This window comes from Citrus sinensis, chromosome 2 (genome assembly GCF_022201045.2).
Source record: "Citrus sinensis cultivar Valencia sweet orange chromosome 2, DVS_A1.0, whole genome shotgun sequence".
NCBI classification, from domain to species: domain Eukaryota; kingdom Viridiplantae; phylum Streptophyta; class Magnoliopsida; order Sapindales; family Rutaceae; genus Citrus; species Citrus sinensis.
In genome coordinates, this window is record NC_068557.1 from 4,873,284 (window position 1) to 4,885,366 (window position 12,083).

Consider the following 12,083-nt stretch of genomic DNA (forward strand, 5'->3'; position numbering starts at 1 on the left):
CTTAGTTCTAACACAAAATCCTTGATCCATCTTTCCATCATTTGGGTATTTCTTTTGGCAAGTTGGTGTGGCTCTTAACTAGCTTCGTTCGTGTAGCTTCTTCCTTCTTTGCATCAAGTTGAAATGGCCCTTCAAAGGGCAATTCAGGTCCATCATCTTGTGTTTTACTATGCCGATTGGACTGCAAATTAAACATCTTTCTTTGATGAGACTGCAGCTATGATGCATGTCGAATCAAAGATATTTAAATAAATAATCAAATAATACTATAATATACCGCACAGTTTTTGTGGTTCATTCCTTCAATTTCTTTAGCTTCAAGCTATCAAGTTCGCTATTCAAAACGGAGGGAGTTTGTTTCATTCTTTGTTTGCGTGGTGCCTCTTTTCATCAGCCTCGCACTGTAACCACTGTTGAGGAAACGTGGTAAGCCTTGAGATCGCCAAGCGAGTTGGGCTTGGGCAATTTGTACATCTGCCTTTTCCATCGAAACGCCAGTGGGATTGGCAAGAAACAGCCTGCTGCATGCAGGTGCTGACTGCGGCGTCTACCGCTCCATGCAGCCGCACATTTGGCATGTGCCCTATTGGATCTTTCAAAATTGAAATCATTTTTTTTTTCTATTGCTCTTCACTCATAATAAACTTCCACGGCTCTTCTTTCTACATGCCAAAAATGCCCCTATAGTTTTATTACAATCTCAATAACGGACAATACCCCGGTAACGGAGAAGTCGCAGAGCATTTTTATTGTACTACACTCATTTAATGCATGTATGACATTTATTTAAAAAAATTATCGTGTAATTAATATTTATATTTAATATACTTATATGTCATACATGCATTAAATGAATTTAATACATCTTTTCATAGCGAAAGTGTGATTGAAATTGATGTATTATAACTCATCAATCTAATTTTAAAGAAAATATATATACACACACTCACGAGGCTTCTTGTTTTTTCTGATTTTGACGTTGAATAGTCTTGAATCTTTTATTTTATCATTCATATACGTTGCAACATTGGAATTTATGGTCGGATTAGAGTTTTCAAAATTTATGGATCTTTTTATTCTAACAAACTCATTTGGTTCCAATCTTTCTTCACTTTCGACAATTTCAAAGGGTAAAAAAAGAGTCAACCAGTAAAAGCAGTTCATGTTTTGTAGTTTCTGCACCGTCCTAGACGTGTGGGATTTAATAACCGTCTTAATTTGACCTTGTTCACTTTTTAATGAAGCCATGGATGGAAATTTCGAAGTACATAGTAGAACTAGATGCTTCGTTTAATTATTTAGCTAAAATATATGTAGAAATAAACTCCCACATTGAAATCAACCACAAGGTGCATGCTACATTTTGATTTTATTGTCAAGAAGACAAATTTATTTTTGTTTTTAACACATGTTTTGTTGTTAAAATATGTGACTAATCAATCGATGATACATGCAACCCACTTGTAAAGACCACAGTCAAGTACCTTGCAAATAATATTTTGACACATGATCTCGAAAACACATGCATGTTTGTGCGTAGATGACTCGTATTTCTTTGGCGGCTAAAACCGATACGGCATCTTGATGTTTCCAATGCAATATTTGTAACCCGTTACTGTTCTTATAAAAACGGTTACAATAGCTTCAGCTCTTTTCAACAACTCCGCCAAAAACCAAAACCTCCCAAGTGAGCCTCACTAGCCGCCATTGTCCCCGCCGGCGACACAGAGAGGTGAGTTGTGGCCTCTTTCCTGCTTACAATAATGTGAACTTGTTATTTGGTTGCTTTTGCTTGTTAAAATAACTTAAGTTTGTTTAATTTTGCACTTGCTCAGTACTCAAAACAGAAGGGGGATGTGGAGTCCCTCTGTGCATCTTATGTGAATGAATAGGTCCTATTAGTTTAAGTTTTATATTCAACTTGACGGCAGAAATTGCGCCTGGATGTTTAACGTCCGTACTGTCTTTATCAGTTCATCTGGTGGTCCTGGTGCGGAGGCTGTCAAATGGGATGTTTGAAGTTGCCCTCACTCCACTCTTGAATTCGAGAAATGCTGTAGAAGATGCTTGTTTAATTGGTATCATTGGTTGTTGGAACCCATTACCAGTAACAACAAGTCTATTTGCAATTAGCTCATAAATAGACAATAAGATTTGGGGTTATCGACTGATAGGATTCAGTTTGTTGATTCACTTTTTGGTTATTGTCTGTTTATTAAAATAAATTGAATTCACCTTTCCGTGGATGCTGATGACTTTGCTGAATGCGTATTGATTTTTGTTACTTCTGTGTTGCTTTTGACAGTTGTGCTCACTGTATCAGCAAAATCCGGAGGTTTTACTAAATGCAATCAGGTGCCCTTCTGAACTGCTGAATTACGAGGAATTCTCAGTCTCTTGGATTATGGAATTGGAAGCAGTTCTTCTCCACTTCACGTAGTCAATCCTGTGTTTGATTATGTTCCCCCTGAACTAATCAGTCTTTTTGTTACTGATATGTAAGATTCTATCCCTATTCTAAACTATATTATTGAGTGGAAAACTGTTACCATCAACTCTATACTAAAAACATAGTTCAGACTAAGAAGCGGCCTTATAACCAGTCCTTTCTTTCATGTGTCATGTTTTCTTGACTGGTGTCTTAAAAGCTGATAAATGTATTTTAGTTATTTTCTGTAGATGGGTTTTGGCTTTGCATTTTAGCTCACGTGCTTCTACGAAGCGAGCTTTCTTACTCAAACCATGATGTATCTTGAATTAATTTCTTTCTTATATTAATTGGAAATGATGCATCCTCTTTTTTGGTGCTTGCCGGCTTTGAACATGGCTGAGTGAGGCAATCTATGTATAGGTGCACTAGTTTGCTGTTATGAGTGGTAACAATGGCTTTATTAAAAGGGCAATAATTTCTTACTGACATATTTTTTTGTCTATGGAATTGTTACTTGCAACAGCCGTATTGCTCTATTGGATTTACAAGTTTACAAACATAAACGCTTTGAAATTCTCTTGCTGTCCTACTTCCCTTTCGATTTAATTCTGAGCACACTTCCTATTAATGCTGAAATGAAAAGAAATTCTATTGCAAAGTCAATGCTGGAGTCCATTGCTTGTAATGATTTTGTCTGGAATTCCTAGGATAAAACATTTGTTAAAGCATTCCTAGCAATTTCAGCTAAAAGTTATCATTTTTGCCGTTTGTTTTATAGAACTCAATAATTGAGATTATGTGAGTCAAACTTCCAAGTGTTATTTCTATATTGCAACTAATAAGGTTTGTAATTTCTCAAGCCTAGCCAATCGGTAAATACTCTTTCTTGACAACAATTTTGCAAGCCTTGTTGTACAGTAACAATCTGATACAACTTACAAGCCATGGCATGCACAACAGTGACAATTCCTACCTCTCCAGTTGGCACAGCAGCAAAAGATACTTTTAAAGAATACAATGGGCTTCGCCGATCAGAGTCTGGCAATGACCTTTGTAAACGTGCTGGGATGCAAAGGTCTTATTCTGATAACAATCTTTGTTATTCTGTTAACCGCAATCGTGCAGCATCAAAGTCACCAAAACTAAAGAGCAGCCCCTCAGTTGGGCTCTTCCCTCTTCAGTGCCAGTTATCTAGCTCCATAATTCCAAACTCTGTTCGATCATTTTTGTTTGACCCGGAAACTAGTAAAGATATGAGTATAGTTGACAAGAAGATGAATGTCATTGAGGATTTGGCAGAGAGTAACGAGGAAGAAATGAAAATAAAGAAGGCAAATTGGGTGGAGAGGTTAATGCAAATAAGAGAAGAATGGGTGAAGAGACAGCAACAACAGAGTGTAGACGGTGAAGAAGTTGGTGATGAGGATGAAAAGGGTTTTTGTCATCCAGACGCTTGTAAGGGTGGCTGTGAGGTTGATTATGGCTCTGAAAATGAAGGAGATGAAATTAGATATGACCGTGAATCCTTCTCAAGATTACTGGCGGAAGTGCCATTGTCTGATACCAAGCTATTTTCTCAGCTTGCTTTCTTATCTAATATGGCTTATGTGATACCAGAGATCAAGGTATACATTTTTTGTTTTTCCTTTTCTTTTTTCTTAGCCAAGATTTATTCATACTTTTCTTCTCAAATTCGAGCCAAAAATGCAAGCTCTATTTAATTGCATATACAGATGAATTTACTGGAAGATACTTTTATAATATGGATAACTGTTATTATCAGAATGAGCTATAATTTCCCCTGCAATTACATCTTTTATTAGAACTTGGCTCAATCTCGAAAGTCTTCTAAAAGTTGTTCTTAATCCATCTTGCTCGGATCCAAATAATGACTAACTTATGCAGGCGAATGATTTAAGAAGATATTATGGCCTACATTTTGTAACATCTTCCTTGGAAAAGAAAGCAGAGGCAGCCGCGATAAAAGTTAAGCTCAAACTGGACTCTACTCATGTACCTGTAAACAATCAATCTGCTTCTGAATCTGATACAGAAAAGCATGTGGACTCTGAGCTGAGGACCTCAAGTCGACCATTTGTTGCTTCCAAGATTGCTGCATCAGCTGCATCTTATGTCCAGTCTCGTGCCAAGGACCTTATGTCCCTTGGATGTGAACCCCAAGAGGATACAGGAATAAATCCATTTGAAATTGAAGACCAACAACAGGGAGATGGTGGGAATTCACGAGTATATAAGTCAGAGGTGGCTGCTTATGTAGCAGCATCGACAATGACTGCAGTTGTTGCAGCAGGGGAGAAGGAAAAGGAGGAGGCTGCTAAGGACCTTCAGTCACTTCATTCCTCACCCTGTGAATGGTTCATCTGTGATGATTTTAGGACATACACCCGCTGCTTTGTGATTCAGGTCAGTTATCTTTTTAGTTGCTTCATCTTATTGTGTCTCCGGTAAGCCCTGAATCCATTCACCTTTTAATGTTTATGTTAAACTGACTTTTTTAATCTTAAGATGGCCTGATGGTAATATTCCTTGAGATGCAGGGATCAGATTCTTTGGCATCTTGGCAGGCAAATCTCTTCTTTGAACCTACTGAATTTGAAGTGAGTAGAAGTGCAGCTTCCACGAGTCTGAATGGCTCCTCAACTCGATGAATTTGTACCGAAATTGGAACAAAGAAAGAATTACTATATTATTAAAAGTTTTATTTGTCTTTCTCACAGGGAACGGATGTACTTGTTCACAGAGGAATTTATGAAGCTGCAAAAGGAATATATGAACAATTCATGCCAGAGATCATGGACCATCTAAATAGACATGGTGAACGTGCAAAGCTTCAGTTCACTGGCCATTCACTTGGGGGAAGCCTATCTCTTTTAGTTAGCTTGATGCTATTAAATCAAGGGATTGTCAAACCCTCTACTCTTCGACCAATTGTCACTTTTGGCTCACCATTTGTGTTCTGTGGAGGCCAAAAATTACTCAACTACCTTGGATTGGACGAGAATCATGTTCATTGTGTGATGATGCATAGAGATATTGTTCCTAGAGCCTTCTCCTGCAGTTACCCTAACCACGTTGCTTTGGTCCTCAAGAGGTTGAGTGGCACCTTTCGTTCGCATCCTTGTCTCAATAAAAATGTAAGTGTCATCTTTGGTGTTGATGAAAAGAACCCATTGTTCTATTTTCACACTTGCAAGTTTTCTCATTACCCTCTGCTCCATCGGGGTGCTTATGCAGAAACTATTGTATTCTCCACTGGGCAAACTTTTCATTCTCCAACCTGATGAAAAGTTATCTCCTTCACACCCTCTACTTCCTCAAGGGAATGCTCTATATGCTCTTGACAAAACGAAATGTGGCTATTCCACAAGCGCACTGAGGTTCTTCCTCAACTGGCCACACCCACTGGCTACTTTAAGTGATCCTACAGCCTATGGTTCAGATGGTACAATCCTGAGAGACCATGACTCCAGCAATTACTTGAAGGCTGTGCATGGAGTTCTGAGACAACATTCAAGGATGGACCATACAAGGATGGTCTTTTGTAAAGCCAGAAAGCAGAAGAACATGCTATGGCCTCTACTGACTTCACCATCCCCCCACTCCTGGAGCCACGAATATAGCTTGCAGAGCACCAGCTTTATATCCAAGGAGGTTATGACTGGTGTTTGAAGCCATTTCCAGGGTAGCTCATTGGCAGTTCCAACCAGTTTCGCATATGTAGTACTGTCATGTACAAATGCTAAACTTCTTACTCATCTGTGTGTTCACTGACCAATACACAATAAAATGTAAATATTTCCTACAGCAGTCAATATAAGAAAATTTTACATAGCTTCTCTATTCAGCAGTTTTAGTGATGGGCATTGTTGAAACCAGTGTAAACACTAATTGATGAATTCACTTCCAGTTTCTGATATCTCATAACATATGAAGCACTTTCATTTGTTGGGTTCCGGGGATTTATGAAAGAACCCAATAGATCGGTAACTTTGTCAATTACAATTTCACTGAGGAAGAGGTTGATCAAGAATTTTAAGGTTTCGTTGGCTTCAAAAATTGTTCTTGCAAGTACCACTGAGAGTGAAAAAGAACATGGTTTCGAAAATGGACAACGAGAAACTCAAATTCTCAATAAAGAAACCGTGCCATCCATTTATTGTACCTAATTTGAATTTTATCATGTTTGTTAATTTTGGTATATGGATGTTCTGTGAAAGGATATCAAATAAAAAGTTCTGCTAAGGTCCCTTGTTGCTCATAATGGCACATTTAGATGCCTGTGCGTCTAAAAGTTAGCATTTCAAACGTTCAGCTCATGAATTGCCAAAGTCTGGTGATCCTATCAGGATTACTTGACAGTAATTAATCAAACAGTTGCAAAGAGAAAAAGGGATTCATTGCATTAGTAATATCTCTCCCTGCAAAAACTAAATTTTTTTCTTTTTCTAGAAGTAATCATATTCTGACAGTTGTAATGCTACTGATCTTTTTACAAAGTTAAGATGATTGCTGCAATAACATTATATCTGCAGCTGTCAGATTTCCCGACTGATCTGCATCAAGGGTTCGGAACCTTTCCATCAAGACCGAAATATCTTCCTCATTGATCTTCCCCATTTCCTTAAGCTTATATATTACAAATTCTGCTACACTGTGATGAAGCAAACCATCAAGATACATCAGAAATTATGAAAATTTTACTCAAGTCTAAATTATGCAAATTACATGTACCTGACTAATTTGTCATGATCAAGATCTGCAGCCTCAAGATCCGAGAATGTCAATTGTCGCGTAAGAACCCATTTAACGAAAGAATTTTGCCTACTTTGGGTGTATAGTTCAGTAAGGTAAAGAAAGAACTGAGCTAAGCAAATTGTACCACTCAATATCCAAAAGACAGCGAAAAAACGACCCCCTCTAGTTGAGAAACTCATGTCCCCATAACCCAGAGTAGTGATAGTGGAACAAACACAATACAAGGCATCAACAAACTTCAAATCTTCAACAACAGATAAGAAGACAATTCCCGCAATTATAAGCACCAAAAGGATGAATGTTGCAGTAACCAATTTGTATTTGACTTTGTGGGTTTCAACATCCTTAAGAACCTCAGCTGCTGAACCAGAACCAGCACTTGCATTTTCGTAATTGTACATTGCCTTGACCAGAAGAAGCTGCTGCTTTTCAACAAGGTAATCTGCAGCCTTACCAAGAATAAGCCCAACAAGAGCCATGCCAGAGAAAACATAGACACAGGCAAGCAACTTTGCCAATGTGCTATGGGGTACAAGGTCCCCATATCCCACGGTAGTCATTGTCACTATACAAAAGTAAATTGAATCAAGAACCCCGTTTGTTTTCTCACCCTTAATTTGATGCCTGATTAAGAAGAAACAAAGTGCGCCTACGCCCAGATAGCCAACTAACAACAAAAGCACTTGCCTGAACCTGATTTCTTCTTGAGACATCAATGCCGATTCAAGGGGCAAAAGAGATTTTTTGTCATTTTGCTCCATGGGTTCATTTAAATTCGGATAATCAACTGGCTTCGATGAAAGCAGAGGCTGTCCTGATCCTGTTGCATCATCATTATTTTTGTGAGCCGCCATGAGATCAAGAGAGGCTGCAAAAGAATTCAATTCAATTTCTCACTAAAAAGATTCAAAACAATAAAATAAGGAGCTTCAATGCAAATGAAACCAGAACGTATAAACCTCTACCCGGGGTAAGAATCTGAATTTTGATTGGTTCCTGTAAGTGGAGTACTAAAAGATGATGCAAAGGAAGTCTAGAAATTGAAGATGTAAAAAGTTAACAAAGGAATTGAAGCTGGAAAGGTGGTGCGGAATGATCATAATACCCGTCAACTTAGGATGTGGATTTTAACGTTCCAAATTCTTCCCCAAGTTTCCCCTCTCGTTGTTATTAGATGTTGTTTATGCATGGGAAAGACAACTATGCAGCAGAAAATCTCGTAGATGAGATCAAACCCAACACCTAAGCATGCTATTATTTAAGATAGTTGCATGCATACATTATATACACTTGCTATATATTGTGTAAATTAAATATATAATATTTATGTGTGTGGGCATATATATAGAGAGAATCCGCACTTCGTACGTGAGAATGAATCTAAAACCTTCTAACTATAAAAAATTTCGAAAACTCTGGAGAGTATGGCGCAATCAATTTGGATGGGAACATTTTGCTAGAGTTTGATCAAAGTGAAATTATAGAAAAATCCAAGATAAAAAGTCAATAAATCAGAAACATATATGATTGATGGGAATTCAGGAGTGCAATCAGGTTTTCTTTACAATTGTCTCTTTCATAAGAATTCAATCCGAATTTTCCAAATCAAACCTTTATGGATTCACAAGATTACCCCCCCTTCCCCCCCCCCCCCCCCCCAAAAAAAAATGAATGAATAAATTTGGGCCTCAGGCAGCCCAATACGCTGTACGATCGAAACTTTAATCTCTTCGTAAGGAGAGTAGAGGTTTTACGAAGAGATTAGAGGGTGCATGCCAATAGCTCAATTGTTTTCTTTTTGGTCTTTGACAAAAGTACAATATAATTTTCTTGGCACTCATTTAAGTAAGGCCCTTGTTTTCAACTCGGGAAAAGGACAAACACACCCTCAACGTTTAGATAAAGGGACAAAAACTTCCCTAATGTTTCAAAAAAGACATTTACACCATAATTTATTATAATTTTACCATTATACTCTTCTAGCATATAAAAAAATTATTAGATTATCCAGTTTGTCTATATATTGTTAATACAATTATAAATATACCTTCATTGCCTCATTCCTCTATTTAAATTTTTATCAATAACCAATTTTAAAGAAAGACATCTACACATTTAAAAAAAATTGTAAATAAATTAGAATTTATAAAAAATTGGTTATGAATACCATAATAAATAACATAGAAAATTGGTTATAAATGTACAAGTTTAAATGATTGACATATGGAGAATTGTTAAATATACAAGTTTAAAGTTTAAATAAAATTGGTTATTAATAACCAATTTTATTTTTTAAATTATAATTTATTTACAATTTTTTTAGGTGTATAGATGTCTTTTTAAAAAATTGGTTATTGATAAAAATTTAAATAGAGGAATTGGGTAATGAAGGTATATTTATAATTTTTTTATAATATCCAATTTTTCTATTTATAATTTTATTAACAATATATAGACAAATTGGATAATCTACTAATTTTTTTTTATATGCTAGAAGGGTATAATGGTAAAATTAAAATAAATTGGGGTGTAAATGTCTTTTTTAAAACATTAAGGGGGTTTTTGTCCCTTTACCTAAACGTTGGGGGTGTGTTTGTCCTTTTCCCTTTCAACTCAATAAATTTTACCAACAGAAATATTGGTTGACACCCGCACAAGATGATCAAATTTAAGAGCGAGCAATAATATCTAAAATCCTTGATATTCAATAAAATCATAAATAAAGACAGTTTGAAATTTTGTTCGTACGGACCACCGCATTCACATATGTTCAAATCCATTTATGGAATCAGTGTTTGAATGTAACTTGTGATGGCAGCAGGAAGCCAGGAACTTATTCGCTTCAAATTTTAAGGAATATTACAATAAATTGCTGGTTCTATTTGGATTTTTAACACGACAACAGTGTAAAAGATTGTAAATTATGACTTAGATGTAAGGAATAAATTTTTCTAAAACTAAGGAAGCCATGTGTTATCACACCTAGGAAGTAGAAACAAAAATAACTTGGAGCTTTTTAATTAAAGGATCTCCTGTTGGGGAAAAATCAGGTTTTTAAAATTTTTATAAAACCTTTTAAGGACCGCTCTCATATAATATATAGGAATATGTAATTCAGAAATCGTACCTTGAAAATCTGAGTTGGCTTTTTCCGCTGAAGTGATTTAGGCTCCTAGATCACGATCCGCCACCACCACTCCTGTTAGATCACGATCCGTCACCACCACGCTTGTTAGATCACGAACTGTCTCCAATGATCTTCCAGGTTATGACTCAGGTTCGATCTGCACTTGACGTGTGGGCGCCTTTATCACTACCAAAGCAACTAGCACGAGAAAATTTTTCTCTCAACAATGGAGAGAAAAATCTTTTTCTCTGATCTGTATAAAAAGTGGCTTCTCTACTTTTCTTTAGGGAAAAATAAGCCTTATATATCTCCCTTTAGTGAAAACCCTAGGCTCCAAATAATGCCCTAAATAAAACTCACGTTTATTTACTTTTTCAATAGGGGACCCACCTTGTAAAATAACATAAGGCCCCTTATACAAAAGCTAATTAAATGGAGCCTCCCACTAAATAATATATTTAGGCTTTTGACCCAAATCGCTAGTTATCTTACTTATTAGTCCAGTAGTGGTGCAGTCAATTAAATGAGCTAACCCAGGGATCATTTGGGAACATACAATAGTGGCTACAATAATTAGGCCTGTAATTAAACTAGCTCAATTATTTAATTCCAAATCTACTCCACTAAAAGATTGGAACTGACTTCCATAATTGTATGCTCGAATAATAATTCGTCCCAAGCCACATTGATTTCTTTACTGCACAATCCTTTGTACCACATCGTTAATTAAATTGATATCTCAACTGTCCAATCAATTTAATAACATCTTATTCCTTGATCCTTACTGGTTTTCTCTAATGATCATTTTCAACATACTAAATATGTTGACACACTCTGGCCAGAGAATTCTATGATCAAGTGCCGAAAACCCATCAAGAGATATGTTGTACAAATTCTATATTGTTAATCCATAACTCCAATACTCATAATTGCTCCCACCAAGATACCGGGTAATCTTGACCACAAGAATGTGTTGTGCCCATTGGTAACTCAAATGGAATAACAATTACAATCATGAAATCATAATTAACTCAAGATTAAGATTACAGTAAAATCAACGCCTATGAGATTTAATAAGTCTGACAGTTATTACAAAGTTAATTAAATCTCATATGTGATCATGTTCAATGTAGTCGTACTACATTAATAAATTCATACATGATTAAGAAAAATCATTCAATGAATTTATTACAGTCTATACCTAAATAAAGTGCCCAACTTTATTTATCAACTGCGAACTAAATTTATTTAATCATAAGATAACTTGTATTTATGTCTTCTGTGAATCCACATGGTGATCACATAAATACATATAATATGATTAAATGGACTTTAATACAAATATTAATGCAATTAAGATATTTGAATAAAATACCTCATTTATTTTATTAATCAGAAAAATTATTTATTACAATTAAATAAACACATATGCTTTTAAAGAGCATATTTTCCCAACATCTCCCCCCCCCGGGGGTCCTTTATGTAAGAAACTTAAACTTATGGTTATTTTGATTTTTAGTCTTTGTGTATAAGTTGAATAATAAAATTTATCAAACTCGTACATTATGTTTTTGTAACTCACAATAATTTCATAAACATAATTTATCAAACACTCGACTACATTTTTAATTATGGTAAATTTCTGTTTATCCTTTCACAAACTAACATACTTTAATAAAGACTTAATTCAACTGTTAGAATTCCTAACATAAATTAAAAATCAAATATTAGAATACTTAACATTACTCT

At 35.7% G+C, this 12,083-nt stretch overlaps 2 protein-coding genes across 9 annotated transcripts; one reads left to right on the plus strand and one right to left on the minus strand.

The window, feature by feature from the left end:
* The first annotated feature begins 1,571 nt into the window (after positions 1-1,571).
* On the plus strand, positions 1,572-6,283 carry LOC102614506 (phospholipase A1 PLIP1, chloroplastic). 7 transcript variants are annotated; one of them, XM_052435320.1, is made up of 8 exons: positions 1,572-1,732; positions 1,974-2,200; positions 2,306-2,498; positions 3,292-4,056; positions 4,337-4,855; positions 4,990-5,049; positions 5,170-5,586; positions 5,687-6,283. In XM_052435320.1, the coding sequence occupies exons 4-8, from the start codon at positions 3,376-3,378 to the stop codon at positions 6,119-6,121; spliced, it is 2,112 nt and encodes a 703-aa protein (XP_052291280.1). In that variant the 5' UTR covers positions 1,572-1,732; positions 1,974-2,200; positions 2,306-2,498; positions 3,292-3,375; the 3' UTR covers positions 6,122-6,283. The 7 variants fall into 7 exon arrangements, with proteins under 7 accessions (XP_052291280.1, XP_052291279.1, XP_052291275.1 ...); XM_052435319.1 differs by having other exon boundaries at positions 1,974-2,180; XM_052435315.1 differs by having other exon boundaries at positions 1,974-2,078.
* A 547-nt stretch (positions 6,284-6,830) lies between these two features.
* On the minus strand, positions 6,831-8,536 carry LOC102614217 (two-pore potassium channel 1). Of its 2 annotated transcripts, none has more exons than XM_006470341.4 (3): positions 8,313-8,536; positions 7,184-8,075; positions 6,831-7,103 (listed from the first exon to the last, which is right to left on the minus strand). In XM_006470341.4, the coding sequence occupies exons 2-3, from the start codon at positions 8,059-8,061 to the stop codon at positions 6,950-6,952; spliced, it is 1,032 nt and encodes a 343-aa protein (XP_006470404.2). In that variant the 5' UTR covers positions 8,062-8,075; positions 8,313-8,536; the 3' UTR covers positions 6,831-6,949. The 2 variants fall into 2 exon arrangements, with proteins under 2 accessions (XP_006470404.2, XP_015383201.2); XM_015527715.3 differs by having other exon boundaries at positions 8,173-8,536.
* Positions 8,537-12,083: the final 3,547 nt, after the last annotated feature.

What these genes read in the sequence shown, in the direction of transcription:
- LOC102614506 (XM_052435320.1), top strand. Translation starts at nt 3,376, where the DNA reads ATGGCATGCACAACAGTGACAATTCCTACCTCTCCAGTTGGCACAGCA. An exon ending in ATGTGATACCAGAGATCAAG is followed by an intron (nt 4,057 to 4,336) that starts GTATACATTTTT and finishes TAACTTATGCAG; the next exon opens with GCGAATGATTTAAGAAGATA. An exon ending in TTGAACCTACTGAATTTGAA is followed by an intron (nt 5,050 to 5,169) that starts GTGAGTAGAAGT and finishes TCTTTCTCACAG; the next exon opens with GGAACGGATGTACTTGTTCA.
- LOC102614217 (XM_006470341.4), bottom strand. Translation starts at nt 8,061, where the DNA reads ATGGCGGCTCACAAAAATAATGATGATGCAACAGGATCAGGACAGCCT. An exon ending in GATCATGACAAATTAGTCAG is followed by an intron (nt 7,104 to 7,183) that starts GTACATGTAATT and finishes GCTTCATCACAG; the next exon opens with TGTAGCAGAATTTGTAATAT.